General features: G+C 46.6%; 1 protein-coding gene and 1 long non-coding RNA gene across 3 annotated transcripts; one reads left to right on the top strand and one right to left on the bottom strand.

The window, feature by feature from the left end:
* The first annotated feature begins 657 nt into the window (after positions 1-657).
* LOC121035708 (ATP synthase subunit ATP5MPL, mitochondrial-like) lies at positions 658-969 on the top strand. Its single transcript, XM_040483604.1, is given in 2 exon segments — positions 658-701; positions 703-969. Coding segments are annotated over 2 exon segments (171 nt in total). The 3' UTR covers positions 830-969.
* Positions 970-8,106: 7,137 nt separating this feature from the next.
* On the bottom strand, positions 8,107-13,891 carry LOC121035977 (uncharacterized). 2 transcript variants are annotated; one of them, XR_005793166.1, is made up of 3 exons: positions 13,320-13,891; positions 11,652-12,020; positions 8,107-10,395 (listed from the first exon to the last, which is right to left on the bottom strand). It is a non-coding gene; the product is annotated as an uncharacterized LOC121035977 (long non-coding RNA). The 2 variants fall into 2 exon arrangements; XR_005793167.1 differs by having other exon boundaries at positions 11,652-11,926; positions 13,320-13,879.
* Positions 13,892-19,052: the final 5,161 nt, after the last annotated feature.

Below are 19,052 nucleotides of genomic sequence, written 5' to 3' on the forward strand. Positions count from 1 at the left end.
TACAAGATGTCAACGCTACCTCCAGCACTGTATCGGCATTCCAAGCAGAAAACAGGGAAGGACAGAGGACCAAGGTACATGCTAATTTATGCCCCTCACTCCACCTTTTTTTTTTTTTTAATTTTTTTTTTCAACTTTTATTTATTTTTGGGACAGAGAGAGACAGAGCATGAACAGGGGAGGGGCAGAGAGAGAGGGAGACACAAAATCGGAAACAGGCTCCAGGCTCCGAGCCATCAGCCCAGAGCCTGACGCAGGGCTCGAACTCACGGACCGCGAGATCGTGACCTGGCTGAAGTCGGACGCTTAACCGACTGCGCCACCCAGGCACCCCCCTCACTCCACCTTTTAAAGAGCGTTCCTGGAAGCCCCACCTCACCACATCTACGTTCATCTCATTAGCCAGAACTGCCATAGGATGAACTCGGGCTAAATATATAGAATTTGGGCTGGATCCATTTCAATCCTAAAAATAAATAAATAAATAAATAAATAAATAAATAAATAAAACGATGCCGCACTTTCCACTGTTTCTCTAGCGAACCTCTTTGCCAAAACTGCTAAGGCAGTATGCATTCTTTAAGATCAGAAGAGCCAGCTTTCCGAGTCGTTGGCCAGGCAGGTCCGGGCGACCTGAGCTAGCGGTCTTGTGTCGAGATGCTTCAAAGTCTTGTTTAAAATGGTTGGATTCCCATGAGGCCAAGTTTGCGAGGAGATGTGGGTAGGAATGGGGTTGACGGGCTTTGTTGTTTTTAAAATCAGGACTGCTGATAAAAGAAGTAAAGCTTTGAAAGCTTTGAGTCATGCACCTGCTCTAGGTCGTCATTAACCAGCTTTACCTGGAGCGCACATCGGGCGGACCGTCAGCCTGGCTGTAAATTTCCTCAAGCTCTGTGAGATGGGAATGGGCATTGCGGTACACTTGTAGAAGGTGGCATGAATACATGCACCTGGGGGAGGCACCACTGCCTGTGCCCATGTTCCTCTGTCAGCGCCCCCCGTGTGCCTGTCCTACTGTGAATAGATCTTTGTAACATAGCAGGTACAGTCAGAATCTCACCGAGCCATCTCCTCATTGGAAAACCTAAGGAACTGAAGAATGAATATCTCGATTATCATAGATGTTGGGGATCAGAGCTAGGCAGCCACGCTTCTGACATTCAATCGATATCTGTTAAACAGGGGGAAAAAAGATTAGAAGAGCCACATGGTTAATATTCTTGGAAGGTTTCTACCCATGTGAAGTGTGGTTGTGTCACAGACAAGCTTCTCCTCATCGTCTTAAGGGAAACACCAAACTTCTTCAGGACAGCTGAGTCACTCCACGAGGAGCAGTATCCAAGACTTTCATCTGCCAAAACAATCCAACTATCAAAATGCATCCACCAATTTCCCAAGTCATTCCCCAAGGATCTGGAATTTCACAAAAGGGACAGTAACAATTCCATCCAGAGGTCTTTGCACCACTGCATGTAGGAGCCAGAAAGACCCCTCTTCTTCCTCTTTCTTCTTGGAAAGAAGACCCCTCTTCTTTCAAGAAGGGACAGAAGAGCTTACACTTCCAAGGAAACAAGACACTTTTAAATCAGTTTACATATGTACCTAGTGGGCTGACCCCAATGTGTGGGTTAATAAGGCTGAGTGGTAGCATCTCGCATCGGGGTGGTACATTTGTTATGATTGATGAGCCAATATTTACACATTATTATTAACTGAAGTCCATAGTTTACATTAGGATTCATTCTTTGTGTAGTACATTCTATGGGTTTGAACAAATGTATAATGACATATATCCACCATTATAGTATCATACAGAATAGTTTTTTTTTTTAATTTTTTTTTCAACGTTTATTTATTTTTGAGACAGAGAGAGACAGAGCATGAACGGGGGAGGGGCAGAGAGAGAGGGAGACACAGAATTGGAAACAGGCTCCAGGCTCTGAGCCATCAGCCCAGAGCCTGACGCGGGGCTCGAACTCACGGACCGTGAGATCGTGACCTGGCTGAAGTCAGACGCTTAACCGACTGCGCCACCCAGGCGCCCCAGTATCATACAGAATAGTTTAACTGCCCTAAAAATCCCCTGTGTTCCATCTGATTCCTCTCCCCTCCCCCAAACCCTTGACAACCATTTTACTGTCTCCATAGTTTTGCCTTTTCCAGAATGTCACACAGTTGGAGTCAGTATGTAGCCTTCTCAGATTGACTTTCTTGACTTAGCAATATGCATTTAAGTTTTTTCTGTCTTTTCATGGCTTAATAGCTCATTTCTTTTTATCACTGAATATATTCTACTGTCTATATGCACCACAGTTTGCTTATCCATTCAACTACTGAAGGATATCTTGCTTGCTTCTACTTTTTGGCAATTATGAATAAAGCTGCTATAAACACCCGTGTGCAGGTTATTATATGAACATAAGTTTTCAACTTCTTTGGGGAAACGCCAAGGAGCACAATTGCTGGGTTGTATGCTAAGAGTATATTAGTTTTATAAGAAACTGTCAAACTGACTTCCAAAATTGCCGTACCATTTTGCATTGCAACCAGCAATAAATGAGAGTTTCTATCGCTCCACGTTCTGGCCAGCACTTGGTCCTGTCAATGTCGGTAGTTTATAGCTCGTTCATCCAATAAATATTCAATCTGCACCTAATTAATGCCATACACAGAGACACTCAGTCTCTTAAGTTGCTTGGAGTTCAGAATACCTGTAGGTTGAAAGTGGAAAGTTTTGAAAAGTTCCGCCTCCTTTTCATCAATAGTTCTTAAACTTTAGTTGACATCTGAATCACTTGGAGAGCTTGTTAAAACATAGATTGTAATGGGCAAAGGAGGGAGTCAGGGCTCACCTCCAGAGTTTCCGATTCAGTAGATCTGGGATGGGACCCAAGACTTTGTGTTTCTAACAAGTTTCTGGATGCTGTTGCTGCTGCTGTTGGTCCAGGGACCACACCTTGAGCATCACTGCTTCTCACGTGGAAGAAAACTGTCAAATGGGACGGCCACACCCACCTTGGGCATCAGAAAAAACCCTGCCAAACGGGACAACTACAACCTTCACATTAGGCTCTGTTTTAGGACTTCTGAGATGCACCTAACCCATGGGAAATTTCATGACATCTACGTTTCCTCTGCTTTTAAAAGATCTCAAGCCTCTCTGAAGGGGTTTAGTTTAATTCCTATAGGAGAACAGAACAGAAAACCATTTGTTAGGTGCATTGTCACTGTCTAAGGGAGCAGCTCTATAGTGGGGAAGCCTAGCATGAGGATCCCTTCTGGAACATCAGGCAGATGTTGTTGTCAGAGGCTGTGCTAATGCATTTTGATGAGCATGACTCATGTTGGGTTTTTTGTTTTTTTTTTTTTTGGTTTGTTTTTGTTTTTGTTTTTGCAGCAGCAGATGCCTCCTCATGCTAGAGCTTGTGCTGGGCTACCAAATACCAGGTGGCCCCAAGACCCTGATTGTTTATGGTGTACTTCGCAAAAGCAATGTCATCGGCAGGACATGCCTGACTATTACCCCCAGAGCCAGGCCGTTCCACAGTTACTTCTTTGGTTCTACCCTTTACAAGTTACATTAAATACAGCCTCTTCTGCGCCTCTGGCCTAGGAACCAGCTGCTATTCCAAGGCAATGTTACCCTAGGAAGACACTAGCTGTCATTACTATTTTGTTTGCCAGCATTTTCTAGGCCTGACTGTGCCGCATGTTTTCTCCTTAGTCTTCCCAAAGGCCTCTTCCTGTTAGCATCACCATCCCCAATTTGCAGATGAAGAAACTGAGGTTGAGGTTCAGTGCAGTTGAGACACTCACTCCAGGTCATACAGCTAATAAGTGGCAGAGCCAGAATTCAAACTCAGGTCAGGCTAATATTAAAGACCCTCATACAGAAGGGTAGATATGAACAGAGCTACTAAGATATGGACCTACAAGACAGGAGATAAAGTCTAGAATCAAGAACAAAGACGTTTGTGATACATATCTCCAGTTGGAAGTCTCCTTCCACCTTCAAGTTACCATGGAGCTCTATTCATACCCCTTAGGCAGCACCTCTCTTGGACCATGGGTTAATAGAATTATTTGTATTTCATTTGTCTCATCTGATCCAGTCTTGTCCAAAGTTGGCACTGGGAAAAAAGCGTACGTTTAGGAAAAGGGCGGATGGATGAAAACCAGTCAAACTGAGCATATCTAGCACCTAGATCTTGGTTTCTTAAACTGTACTCCAATATAAGGATCCAGTGATCCTCGGAGAAATGGCTGATTCTAGGACTGGAGCAGAAAATATACAAGATGAACCTGAGACATGTTGTAGTGCCAGAAACTAAGGAAGTGCTCCCCCAGAAAAGAAGAAAAACAACTTCACAATGAAGGAGGGTTTGTCAAAGGGACACAGGATCCAATGGGAAAAGTTTCCATTGATTAAAACTAGAGCAAATTGAGCAACAAAATAAAGTATTATTGGATTATAATCCAAAAAATAAAATCAATATCCATGAGCTCCTAGTGATATTAATAACTGATTGAATAAATAAATATTCAATATAATATCTGCTTTGGAGATATCTCCTATCAATTGTGTAGATATTCCAACTCTCAAGGCTGTAGGGCATAACTTCCTACTCCTTAAGAGTGGGCTTTACATAGTGACTTCCTTCCAGAGAGGACAACATGGAGAGAGAGGGGAAAAAATAACTTTACGGTGAAATCTGACAAATACTCTCCCAGCCAGGTGATTGAGGTCAACACCAACAAGATAAGTCAAGTCAATGCTACGTGCCCTGGATACGACTTGGTAAAAATGACACTTCGCCTTTGTGTTCTTCCCCCCCAAAGCCCACGGTCCCAGTCTAATCATGAGAAAAAAACATCAGGTAAATTCCAATTGAGGAGCATTCTACAAAATCACTGACAAGTATTCTCAAAACTGCCAAGGTCATCAAAAACCAAGGAAGTTTGAGAAACTGTCACAGCCAAGAAGAGCCTAGGGAGACACAATGACTAAATGTGGTATCCTGGATTGAATCCTGGAAGAGAAAAAAAAGACATCAGAAAAAAAATCCAGAAAACCTTAATAAAGTATAGGCTTTAATTATTAATAGTCTATCCATATAGGGTTATTAATTGTAACAAATGTGTCATATTAACAAAAGATGTTAATAAGAGACAGAAGTGGGTGTGGGGTATATGGGACCTCTCTGTCCAATCTTTACAATTTCTCTGTAAATCTAAAACTACTTTAAAACATAAAGTTTATGTTTTCAGAAGGCCAAATCATGCCATTAAGTAGGTGGGATTCCAGATTGATTGCTGTATGTAGGCAGACGAGGGGAGCCGTACAGAAAATGCAAAGCGCAACAAAGCTGCTTACAGTTCTCGACATGAATGGTCTTCCCATTAAGGATGCATTTTATTCGTGGATTGTTATTCTAATAATGATGTTTATATTCTCGTGGCCATATTGAATCAATCTATTAGCTGCATGGTATAGGATAGCACAACTATTCAAATGCATGGATTTGTCCTTAGAAGGAACCAGGATAGCTTAATAAAGAGTCTCCATCTAGTTTCACAAGACCATTCCAGAGGAGGAATTCTGGAAGGTATTGTTCCCTTCTTCGTGGCTTTCAAAGGGCTTCTAGTTCCATTTCTAACCTCTATCAGAATCCCTACACTGCCCCAGGCAGTCACAGCAGGTAGATGGCCAAGCACAAGGGTTTCTAATAAAGGTCTACACTTGCCTTATCTGTGTTTTTTTGTTTAATTTTTTTTAATGTTTATTTATTTTTGAGACAGGGAGAGACAGCATGAATGGGGGAAGGGTCAGAGAGAGAGGGAGACACAGAATCTGAAACAGGCTCCAGGCTCTGAGCTGTCGGCACAGAGCCTGACGTGGGGCTCGAACTCATGGACCACGAGACCATGACCTGAGCTGAAGTCGGATGCTTAACCGACTGAGCCACCCAGGCGCCCTGCCTTATCTGTGTTTTGATGATCATGGCTTATCACACTCAAGCAACTCTAGAGTTCAGGTGAAAAGATGCCCTACAGTAGGTGGTCAAGGCAACCAGCCAGAATTTCCATACTTCCATGAGGTCCATATTTGACAGCAAGGAGTCAGTCCTACTTCTTTTTTTTTTTTTTTTTTTCAACGTTTTTTTTTTTTTTGGGGAGAGAGAGAGACAGACATAAAAGGGGGGGGGGGGAGAGGGAGGGGGAGACACAGAATCGGAAACAGGCTCCAGGCTCTGAGCCATTAGCCCAGAGCCCGACGCGGGGCTCGAACTCACGGACCGCGAGATCGTGACCTGGCTGAAGTCAGACGCGTAACCGACTGCGCCACCCAGGCACCCCGAGTCAGTCCTACTTCTAATGAGGCAGTGTGTGGGTGAAAGCCATCCTTCCTCCTTGCCTTGCACTGATCACAGAGAAACTGACCCCTGCAGATTGTGTTTTCCAGGGTTCCAGGCGAGTTTAGCAAAGGGGCAGCATTGGCAGGAGATTGAAGAGTGGAAAGAAGGGAGAAATCAGAGTATCTCTCCCCTTCTCTCTCTGCCTCACGGGGCATCTCAGCGAGGACTGCATCTCCTGCCTGGCTCCCAGCGCCCACCAGCCATGCCCACCAGGGTTGTTGGGTGACCAAACTCTCAGCTCTGGTAACACCCCTCCTCCCTCCGACTCCCCAGTCTAAGGAATTAGTGGCTTCCCACTGTTGCTGACTTCTGGATTCCTTCGCTGCCCTCTGTTTGGCTTCTTGGAGATTTCATCAGCTGCTTAACCAATTTCCTCTATTAAATATCCTCTATTTAAAATACTTTGAGTGGATTTTGATTTCTGGATTAAACTCTGCAATGTCTTAAGACCTGAGTTGTTTTCATTCCCGTCCAGAGCAAGAAAAGGACACACACATGCATCCCCTCACACTCACACACGTATGCTTTGAAAGCGCTTTGCATATTTTCTCCTTATTTTATATCATAACAGTTAGTGTTTATTAGGAGCAAGTTGCTGAGCAAGGTGGATCCCTACTTCTATGATCGAGTAGGGAAGTCTTAAGGGGACCTGAGAGAATGATCCAGAGAAGCTCAGCTGAACTTCATGTGACCTTCAGGCCCGACAGCACCAGCAAAATCATTATATGAATCTCCTCTAAAACAAATTTTTTGGCTACACACTTTGAAGGCTCTCCGTGCCCGCACAGTGAAAGAAGCAATGACCTTTGCTCACTATGATGTGTCATGGGGTCATCCTGGTATCTCTAGGTTAACTAGATGAACTACAAAGAGAGCTTCTTTGATGGCTAAACGATGCCAATGTTCATAAAAAGAAAGATATTGTGGCTGTCAATTAATATTGGCATCTGCATCTGGTCTAACTGACTCCATGTGGTCCCTAGATGCAGTGGCTTAGGCCATTTAGAGAGCTAGGGTGGTTTTATAGTAACTAAGAACTGTTTGGTTTAAGGTCCACTTGTTACTTTGGGAGTGGGTTTGCTTTTACTGCTGTCCAACGTAATAGATTTTGCCTAAGTTACCCAGATAGTTTTAAACTAGGAAGTTTAAAACTAAAAACTTCACTTGATCCTAAAATAAAGCAATTTGGATCCACCCAAATTTATCCAAAAATGATCAGTACTCTGACTCCTTGCTACACTGGTCTAATATCAGTGTCCTTTCAGCAACAGACATCAGTCCAGACTTATGCACAGTGTAAATTCCAGAAAGCATGATCATTGAGGACCGGGCAACTCTTGAGTGATCAAACACACAGGAATCAGTATATGAATACACAAGTACATATATACTCATGGCAGATTTTATTTTTTTCAAACGTTTATTTATTTTTGGGACAGAGAGAGACAGAGCATGAACGGGGGAGGGGCAGAGAGAGAGGGAGACACAGAATCGGAAACAGGCTCCAGGCTCTGAGCCATCAGCCCAGAGCCCGACGCGGGGCTCGAACTCCCGGACCGCAAGATCGTGACCTGGCTGAAGTCGGACGCTTAACCGACTGCGCCACCCAGGCGCCCCTACTCATGGCAGATTTTAAACAGTTTCACTAAACTGCTTTTTTATCACTTAAAAATTGTTGGCCTTGGAAAAATGAGAAGTTCAACAAAGTGGGTTTTATTATTTTTCTTTTGCTTTTATCAACAGGCTGCAATCACATTTATTGAAGGATACATTCTTCCCAGAAGACACAGAGAAGCAGCTTCTTAGAAATACTGTTGGTGGGCAGATGATAACCATAACTGCAAAAGGACAAGACACATGTATCAATTGGCAAGAGCAAAGGCTTAAAGTAGCCCCTGTCTTTAGCAGTTCAAACTTTCCCTACAGTAAGTAGACACGCAGTGAAACAAATTCACATGGCCATCAGCAAAACGAAGCCAGTCTTACTCTCCACCGCCACGAGGTGCTGCGATGGATTAAAAATATGTGAAGGATTTTTTATAGCCAATGGCTCACAACTTTGGGGTGTATCAGGATTGCCTGGCAGGTTGCTGTGAAGCAAATTCTTGGCTGTATTTCGCACATACTTGGTAGGTGATTAGGAGACCAAAAATTCGCCATTGAACTAGATCCCCTGGATTCTAATGCAGACGAGTCTCTAGATCATGTTTTGAGAAATGCCGGAAGGGGCACCACTCAGGAAAAGACACAGCCCCACCCCCAAAGACAAATAAGTTTGGTAGATTTCACTTTTTAACTTGACAGGTGCCACCAGCCGTACCATAGTGGGATTAGCTGATTGAGGGCAAGTCCCTTAGGGCGGGGACAAAACATTCCTCACTTGGTCCCTGCATGGTGGCTCCTCCGTGTCTTTGCTTTTATGAAACTCCTGTGGGGACACCTGATGTCCTTCGTGCACTTTCATTCCGTGTGCTCTTTTCCAAGGAGGGAAAAGCTATCCGGACAACAAATCACTGCCTTCCTCACCAGAACCCCTGGGGAGATCCCACAAATGTTATTCAAAGTGTGGCTGGCACCCCGCCCAGGCCCAGAGGTACTCATCTAGCTGGTGCCTGGACAGGGTTTGGAGTCTGGGCCAAATCTGGAACGGGATTCTGAAAGCCAATATTGGATCATTTATGATTGAGACCTGCCAAATCATGTGTCAGGAATGTCTCATTCCTTCCGCATGTAGAGCGGCAGTGTTTAAGGAAAAAACACAGCTCTGGAAATGGAGACACTCTATGCATTATCCTTATTCATTAAAACTGGAACAAAACCCCAGGAAATGCAGACACCTCCCATCACCTCCACTTCCCTTTTTTCCCCTGGTTATTTGATATAAAGTGCTGCTGAAGCTATTCTGCAAGGACATACCACACGGAGGCATCTGCCAGGCAGGCCACTGTCCCCTTTTCTTCTTGTCCAGCCTGATGCGAGGCGGTGGGAGGAGAGGTGTGGGGGTGGCAAATTAAACAAAACCTTTAAAAACCAAGACTCTGGCTGGGACTTCCACCACCCAGATTACCAAGTGGAGAGGCATTTTATTTTGCTAAATGAAAGAGCTAGTTTATATCTTCCCCGGATCATTTTCTAACCTAACTGCAGTGGAAACATTCTCAGAAAGAAAGACTTCCTTGTGTGTTTGCCCTTTATGTTGCCACGGGTCGTCCCACACGTAGAAGTTGGGCAGTGATCTGCTTCTGCTTGGGGACCAGGCCAGCCAGCAGACTCCTTGGGTCTCGTTAGGTCGCAGTCGACTCCATGTTTAAAGGTAGTACCTCCCAGACGCGGCCCAACTCTGGAAAGCATTAGCTTCTCAGTTTGCTTCTACCCACGTGACGGCTGGCAAGTTTCTGGGCCGTTCTGAGCCTCCTTTTCTCCACTGATAAAATAGGCATAGATAATTCCTCAGAGAATGTGAAGGGGAGCTCAGCGAGAGAGGCACAGCAAAGGGATGGCTCTTCCTTTTCCTTCGGCCTTTTTGCGGTGGGCGGGGACAGATCCGGGGATGGGAGGGAAGCGTGGCCGTTGGCTTGATCCTCAGAAAATCTCTTCATTCGCGAAACTTTAGGGTGTCCTCCTTCTACCCACATTGGTAGTGACGCGTCAGCCGCCTATCTGCAGAGATCTAACGATCTCGATCGGAGCGCTCTACACACAGTCCAGAGCTGACCTTCCATGCAGCGTCTTTGACGGCAGTGATGATGAAACTGTTTCCTGCACAGAGGAATGTAAGTCTCTTGGTTCTCGCTGACTGTGACCTAATTTCACAGAAACAGTTCTTGTACGTATTTTCGGTGTAAATAAAAAGCGACCTTTAAAATAGTCACAAATGGGACTCTAAGGGCGTCTACACGACCTCTGAAAGCATGCGAATGTCCATGAGTACTTGTGGGCAGAACAAAGTTTCCAAAGAGAGCCTCCATAGCTGCACGTCCTGTAAAAATATAATGGGAGCCATGTATGTCATTTAAAACTTTCTAGTAGCTGCACTACAAAAGGAATTAAATTAATTCTAATCACCTATTTAGTTTAACCCAATATATCCAAAATATTATGGTGTGAACTTGTAATCAATATAAAAAATTATGAGATAGCTTACATTCTTTTCTCTCTCTCTTTTTCTTTTTTAAACCAAGTTCACATTCAGACTCGCCTTATTTCAGGTGCTCCAAGGCCACGTGTGGCCAGTGGCTCCTATCCTGGACAATGCATATTGATAGCTTTTTCAGATTTTCACATCTTATTAATGATAAGTAGCGTTAATAACGTAACAGTGAACAGTGAGAGAATAGCGTTGAAATCTTCCGAAACCAAGTTCTTGGTCGTCCCAATAACAATTCAAAGGTCTCCTTATGAGCTCAAAAAGTCTTGCAGGTAAATTATCTCATCAGGCCCTCCTAACGACCCATGACGTGGACAGGGCAGATGTCATTTCCTAATATTATAGCCGAGCAAGCTAAGGCTTAAAAATATTAAGTAAGTGGCCCAAAGTTCAACAGCTAGAGGTTGGTGGGTTGGGAACTTGAACTGGGCCTCGGGACTCTAAATCTCTGGGTCTGGACGAGAAAGAGGCAGCTGCCGCCCTCTGTGATCGCATCGCTACCAGGGCAACTCTTGTTTGCATCCCGCACCGAATAATAAGGTCCAGGAGGACAGACTTTGACAGGCCTCCTGTCCACCAACAACACCTAACACGGTGCTTGGCACGGCGCAGGTACATGGCTCCTACTTGGTGGATTCAATTCAACCGGACCAAAAGAGTGATCCACACCAGATGCCCTCATAGTCATCGCCAAACCTCCCCGTCTCTGGAACTTTCGGCGAAGCCAAAACCACAAAAACCACCTACATGCTGAGCTCCTGAGTTGCCTTTGTTCAGCCTTTGGGGGCCGCTCCTTCCCCAGCACACAAAATATGTCTTAGGAGTTTGTGTCTGGGCAAATAACCCTCATCATGGCTCTGTTTCAATGCTCACTTAGGGCTTTTTAATGGAAATGTACACCATCGGTGGAAAACGCGCCCTGAAAGTAGACTCAGTCTGACTTGGGACTTGGATGCTGACCTCTACCCGCCCAAGACCACCCAGAGGAGCCCCGGGACCACCTTGTGAGCCTGGTGAAGATGTAGTATGGGGGAAACACCCCCTTGCCCCTTCACCTTGCCAGCTGGATCGGGGTGAACCACACAGACCTGGGAGAGCGGTAAAATCCCTGACGAGCGACGTCAGAGGATGGCTTGAAACCTTGATGGAGACGCAGGTCTGTTCCCCGCTGCCTCCGTCCCGCGCTCCAGCTGTTCCCTGGCGTGCTTCTATTCCCCTCTGTCAGCACCGGCCTCCTTCACTGAAGCTCTCTCGCCTCCCTGTGTGGCGGCCTGGCATCCCACATCTGGTTGCCATGCCAGGATTTCATGGAGAGCCTGGGCCAGGCGCTGAGAGCTGCTATCTCCGCATGGGTATTAGGAGGCTGGAGCAAGGCAGAAATCCAGGACTGACGCTTTTCTGCCCCATGCCCTCACAGGCTGCTTCTTGCCAGCTTGCCACTAGGCACCAGAGACGACCTTGGCACAGGGGGTACAAGCAAAAGCTTATTCTTCACTTTTTACGCACACCTTAAATTGGACTGGCAAACATTCCCATAGCCCAGGACCCCGCCTGCGCCCCTACACGTGCAATCTGGGGTCCAGCTATTTCTGTCAAATGTGCCATGTTTTTGTAAGGCTGCTCCGTGAATTCGTTTTTCTGGAGAAGACCCAAAACTGTATTCACATTTTGGTTGAAATAAGAATCATTTCGAAAGCTTTGTTAAATGAGCAAACTGAGCTTAGTGCTGTGAAACATTCAGGATTCACCTGGTTCATAGCCAGGCGCCTCCCAGCCCTGCACGCTGGAGTTCTAGGTACTGGAGACACAAGGTGACTCCATCATAGAGTGTCGCATAGAGTTTACAGTCTAGCGGGTGGGAGGTGGGGGTGGGTAATGAACGGACAGAAGGCAAACAGGAAAACAAATCGAACAGATCGTTCTAATAATCCTAAATGCTATGAAGACATTCAAACAGGGTAACAGGGCACAGAATTATGCTGGGATGGGGAAGTCCACTTAGAAAGGTGGTCTGGAAGGCTTTCCAGAAGAGGTAACGTTGGGACTGTGGAATGAATAACAAGGAGCAGCCGGCCACATGGGGGTCCAGGGAAGAGCGTGTTAAGCAGAAGAACAGCCAAGGCAGAGTGAGCTTGGCGGGATGGGAGAGGCCAACATGGCCGGAGAGTGGGGAGTGAGGGGAGGGGCAAGTAGGAAGGAATGATGTTGGGAGTCATTAGGGGCCCTACGGTGACAAGCATGGATTTTACTCGAGGCCTCAGGCAAAGCCATGGGAGGGCACAGAGCAGGGGAGTAATGTGAATCGTGAGTAATGTCGCTTAGGCTTTCCGAGGTTCACAACGGCTTCTGCTGGGGATGGATGGGGGAAGGGGCCAGAAAGAAAGCAGAGGGTTGTGGTGGCCTCTTTCAAGGACATCCCAGTCTAGAGAAGGAGCAGGCACAAAATACCTAGGACTCAGGTCGGGGTGAGCCAACAGAGCTTTAAACCGAGGCCGAGACAGCAGCCAATGGTGCTCGCTGAGGGGACGGTGTTGCAGCAGGGCCAAACCTCCGGCTTCGTGTAGGCCACACCTTGGGTTCCGTCCCTGACGCTAAGGGCCGTTAGACTGCTTATTCTCAGATAATTCCGTGAGAAAGAGAAAATTTTATCTTGTTTAAATCTCTTCCTGAAGTGGGAGTCCCTTTCCCTTTTGTCTCCCTCCGGACCCCTGGCACAGGCTACGTGCGGAATTGGCCAAAACGGAAGCAATACGTACCAGTCTGACCCCAGGAAGAGAAGACATCGAGAAAGCTGATGGATGGGGAACCAGCCTTTGTCTTGCAGCCCAAACCTCCAGATGCTGGTGGAGACTTTGTAGGAAGACCCGGTCAGAATCTTCTGCCAGTCGGTTCTAGGGCACTGATCAGATACGCAGCACCTGGTGCGAGGAGCCCCGCCTACCCTCATCCCCACAGAGGGGGAAGGGCAGGGAAATAAAGAGGAACCAGGAGAGGAAACACGTGTCCACTCATGTGAAGGAAGTGACAGCAGCTGGTACAGGAGAGCGGCCGTTACCTTAGAGGAGGCAGGCTCCTTGTTCCAAAACTGTATTTAAGATTGGGTTGGAGGGAGGAGTGCTCCTTTGTAAAAATAACTAGCTTCTGAAGGCGACGGGAAAACTGGGAGGCAGGTGGTAAGCGTAGGCCCCAGTGGAAAACATATCCCACCATCAGAAATCGCCCAAGAGGGGCAGACACTAGACTGAGGAGAAATGGCGATGGCAAATGACAAAGAAACCCTTCTGTGGTGACCTCTACAGAGTCAAAGAACCACCATTACGGGATGCGGCCCGAGCTTGAACGTCCCTCGGGGGAGCCCCAGCACTCCTCAAGACTATGCAGGAGTACATATTGGGGATCTTAGAAGCACACATCAACATACGGAGTGGAAAAGTACCAGTCTTAACAGTTGCCCCATAGGTCATTTCTAGGTATTTCCTCAGCAGGCTGGTCTGCCCCACCCACCACAGGGAAGGGGAGAGGCTGGAGATAAGCGAGCTCCACGCCAGGGCGTGGTCCTGCACAGCAAAGCCGCAGAAGCTGGAGGCGTTCGTGCCTTCTCTTCTCTCTCCTGGAAGCCTCTCTTAACACCTAGGTCTTCTCTACCTTGTACCCTTCTTAATTGCCTCAAGGCATCCAATGAGGCCATGCTCCAACCCCCTTCTACAACATTCGTTCAGAGCCTTCCCCTGAACTCCCACACCCCGCACCATAAAGGCACACCAATCATACTGCATGTCTGGAAAGGCAGCCTATTCAAAGCAGTTCGCTCAAAGCCATGAAAAGTCCAGAGCAACTCCACCTTCCCAGGGCTATTTACAATTTAAGATAGAACCCCAGGGGTGCCTGGTTGGCTTAGTCTCTGTCAAACTTCGGCTCCAGGTCATGGTTTCACAGTGCGTGAGTTCAAGCCCCATGTCGGGCCATCTGCTGTCAGCGCAGAGCCTGCTTCCTATCCTCTGTCCCCCTCTCTCTCTGCCCCTCACCCACATTGCATATCTCTCTCTCTCTCTCTCTCTCTCTCTCTCTCTCTCTCAAAACTAAACATTTTTTAAAAACTTTAAAATATATAAAATTAAAAAATCTTTAAAGTAGAACCCCAGGGGCACCTGGGTAGCTCCATCGGTTAAGTGTTGGACAGTCGGTTAAGGGTTGGACTTTGGTTCAGCTCACAATCTCATAGTTTGTGAGTTCAAGCCCCACATCAGGGTCTCTGCTGTCAGCACGAAGCCGCTTGGGATCCTCTGTCTCCCTCTCTCTCTGACCTTACCTGGTGTGCGCGTGCTCTCGCTCGCTCTCTCTCTCTCTCTCTCAAAAATAAACATTTAAAAAATAAATTAAATAAAATAGAAGCCCAGAGAACACAAATGAGCCCCCAAGTCAACGCCTCAACCCAGGTGAGCCATCCGAACCTCCCGTGGAACTTTACAAAATACAGATTTTGTATTTCCCCTCCACATGTGGGTAAACAATGCCCAGGACAGGGGGTGGCATGGGGCCAGGGAGGTGCAATTTTCAAGCTCTTGTTTGAGGGATTCTGATGCCTGCTGAGGCTAGAACCAAGGCTCTGAGGCAATATCCCACAGAGGCTTCCGGGCTCCACGCTCACTCAATCAAAAGGTGTAAAAAGGTAAAACGGGGGTAAAACTATACCAACACACACAGAATTCACATAAAGAATTTGAACTGCTCTTCCTGTCCCATCTCCCACAGCTCCCTGCTCCTCCCTCAGCTCACCTGGGTGTGGAGTCCAGTTTCTCCAGTCCACTTTGGAAAAGGCAATGGGAGAAGAGAAAAGAGAAAGGCGGGGTGTCACTGATGCTCGTCAAAGCCATTGCACCTGCACCTCTCTGCGTCTCCCCCCCAACCCCAACTCCTCCCTAGAGACTGGCAATAAATCACGACAAGTAAGTAGCAGCCATTAATAATTTCTTTCCCAATTAGGGCAATGTTTAATCTCTTGCTGTCAGCCAGAATGGTCTGTGGACAAAGGATTTCTGATTAATTATAGTCATCACTGCCTTAGTGTTAGTTGTCTTCAAAAAAGAATGGATTTTCGTTTCACTTTTATTAGTGAGGTGTAGACTCTCGAATTTCTTGGCAGTCCTAAACTCAGTCAATATTTTCATTAAACTATTGTTCTCCAACCACTAAGTTCTTCAAAAATCCAACAAATTACGGTCCTGCCTCTTAAGGACCTTAATTATTTTGCTAACAGGCATTCCCTGTTTAAGGACCTGATCGCGAACAAGCACATAGACGTCATCAACCTCATATGTAATTTTCACTGAGTCACTCCCTGAACCTGGCTGTGGCCCCTATCATGTCTCAGATGTAAATTAAAACTGGGTTTCCCATCAAGGCTCTCCACCATCTGCCCTCCCCCACCTAAGAGCTTTCTACTTGGGCCCCCTCCCCCATTCATGGCTTCCTTTCCCTCTTCCTGGAATCCTCCTGTCCTCCCTGTGCCATCTGGCATGTTCTCGTTCAGCTTTCAAGATGGAGACCTCTACCATCTCCCCTTTCCAGGAATTGTTCTGTACCTTCTCTAGCAGGGTGTGCATCTTCTTCCTCTAAGCCTGCCTCTGCCAGAACTCAGACATATTGTCCTGGAATATCCGCACCTCCTTCCAACTCCCCAGGTGCTGGAGATGGCGGTTGGTCATGTCTGTATCCCCAGTGCCTTGCACAAAACCCACCCGTGGTGGGTGATCAGTATATGCTGGACGAATTAAATAAATGTACAAATAAGAAAAGCCCACTTGACACAACTCAGTCTCTCCTCCGTCTTTCTCAACTTTCCTTCTTGTGGCCTAGAGTGACCTGAAAACCACATACCTACCATGAGGGCAGGGGTGGTGTCCATTCTGTGCCCCGTTGTATATCCCGTGGCAGATGCTCAATGGATATCTGTTGGCTATGCGGATCAATCTTTCAAGCTTTATTGCTCTAAACCCACCTCCTCTGCCCAGCTCTCTCCAGTCCCCAAAAGACTGTCTTCTCCCCCTACTTCCACATGCCCATGGCATGACTAAGTCAAACATAACAGAAGAAGCAAGAGGGCCCACAACCCCACATCTGGGCAAATCAATCATTTCAGGAGCTTCCTGCCCAAAAGTAGATATGACCTGATCATCCTTTGGCCTGCTGCTCAAGAAGCCCAAGGTAGGTGCCAAAATGAAAGCCGCCTTCTATAAATACCTATTCATCACATCACCCTATCTTGATTAGGAATTTTGGCACAAATATACCAGTCTGGAGCTTAGGTAAATGCTTCCCAATGTGATGCAATCCAGAAATTGACTATGTACTTATTTTTACCCTAGGTGAAAAAAAAAAAAAAAAAAAGGAGTCTTCTGTACAAATGTTATGGGTAACTATTAGTTATTACTATTAATCAGGTAGCCATTTGAGTAGGTGGAAGAACAGAGTATTCTGTTCCGTTCAACATTGTGGTTGATAGAGAATTGCCGTTTACATCACTCATCCGTCTGTCAGTTTCCAAGAATTAGAACACAATGAAGTGCATTTCCCGGTAAAAATCTATTGACCAGGATCCAGTATTTCCTTGATGGTTACGTGGCCCCGGGATCACTATCAGCAGCAATATCTTTCTATAAAAGGTATCGAGGCACTGTGGTTAAAAAACCCCATTTGAAAGGGTTCCGCACACATTGGGTCAGTCTGTGTCTCACTGTCCACCCTGTAATGATTTCATGTCAACAAACTCCAGTGACCCCCTCATAACTGGCCTGGTGGCTAATAAAAACCCAGCCACTGAACCACCCCACCAGCCCTCCCGCTCGTAAACTCCACCTCCTTGCAAATTCCAGTGGGAAACCCGATTGTTTTATTTTATCTTAGCTTTTCGTTTCCTCCTCCTTCTACTTCTTTTTCTGAAGGTTAGAGCCATAAAGGACTTGGGGGACAGCCAACAAGCCCTAGAGGGCCATCATGACATAGGATAAAACAGCAATAAAAAGCTTACACTTGGAGCTTAGGTTCGTCCTCTTTAAGGCACCTGCGTTCCGAGGGGGTCTGTCAGGACACAGGTGAAAAAGATGACTTGACCACCTGTGGGCAGGGAGACAGGTGAAAAACTGCAAGGTCAGTCTAATCAGACCTTGCAGTTAGGCTCGGAGTCCAGGATAGATTTGTCACATGACTATCATGATATTTCTACTACCACTACTGATGCCTATCATTTTACAAGGTCGACATTATCACCCACATTTTATAGATGAGAAACCTGAAGCTCAAGCAGGTCGTGTATTGTTAGGATCGAGAGTTAACAAATAAGGTTGCTGATACTCAGACCCATCTGTATGACTCCTAAATTCAATCTCTTAGCTACCTGCTCCTCTGAGGTCATTTCCAGCCCGGGTCTGTAGGTACTCACGGGCACACACACACACACACACACACACACACAGACTTCCCAATTTTAGAGGCCATTTGTGATTATCTTGGCTGCCCAGCATCCCTGCATGTGGGGAATGCTCCATCTTACAGACAGATCTCGTGGGAGCCATCTAGAATGTTCCAGTGCCGAATTTGAAAATGCTGACTACTTCCTTTTCCTGGCCAATCTTTCTGTGAGGGCTCAAGCACGTGGCCTGGGCTCAGCCCATCCAGGGTCTGACTCAGAGGCAGCGATGGTGAGAAGCAGGCCCCACAAGAAGCCGTCCAGCAGCAGCCACTGAGACATCCACAAGGAGGGCAGAGCCAGCAGGACCCGTGTCCAGACCGGTGTTTGGCTGGGGTTCTGGCTACAGTCTTCACTTCCTTCTGTCCTGTCTGAAGCCTTCTGTTTAGCTCTGTGAGCTTGGCTTGCCACAAAAGCCCAATGGATACGCCAGCTAGGAGCAAGCCTCTCAACACAGAGCGTCAATGCCCAGGTCTGTCACATGGATACCTGGGGGTGGAGAGAAGCTGACCAACCAGTGAGCTTCTCCAGCCTCCACAGGGGCCTCCTGAACTCCACACATGGCCCAAAGCAGAAATAGTGCTCAACAACCTTTCCAAGTAGGACAATCCCTTTGAATATCTGTAAGCCCTGTTGGGCGGCCGTAACAAAATACCACGGACTCAGGAGCTTAAACAATGGACATTTATCTTCTCACGGTTGTGGAGGCTGGAGGCCCAAGATCAAGGTGTCAACATAGTCTTCTGAGGCCTCTCTCCTTGGCTGATGGTTGGCTATCTTCTGGCCTTGTCCTCATATTCTTTGTGCCTCTCTCTGTGTTCTAATCACCTCTTCTGGCGAGGACACCAGTTGGGTCGAATCAAGCCTACTACAGCCTTAATTTTTAACAGAATCACCTCTTTAAGGGCCCTGTCTCCAAATATGGTCACATTCTGAGCTACTGGGGGTTAGGGCTTTCCCATGTGGATTTGGAGAGGGAACGCAATTTAGCCCGCCACAGGGTCAAATCACTTCATTTATCCTC

Source organism: Herpailurus yagouaroundi, unplaced genomic scaffold, assembly GCF_014898765.1.
Source record: "Herpailurus yagouaroundi ecotype Mexico unplaced genomic scaffold, PumYag 162, whole genome shotgun sequence".
Lineage (NCBI taxonomy): Eukaryota > Metazoa > Chordata > Mammalia > Carnivora > Felidae > Herpailurus > Herpailurus yagouaroundi.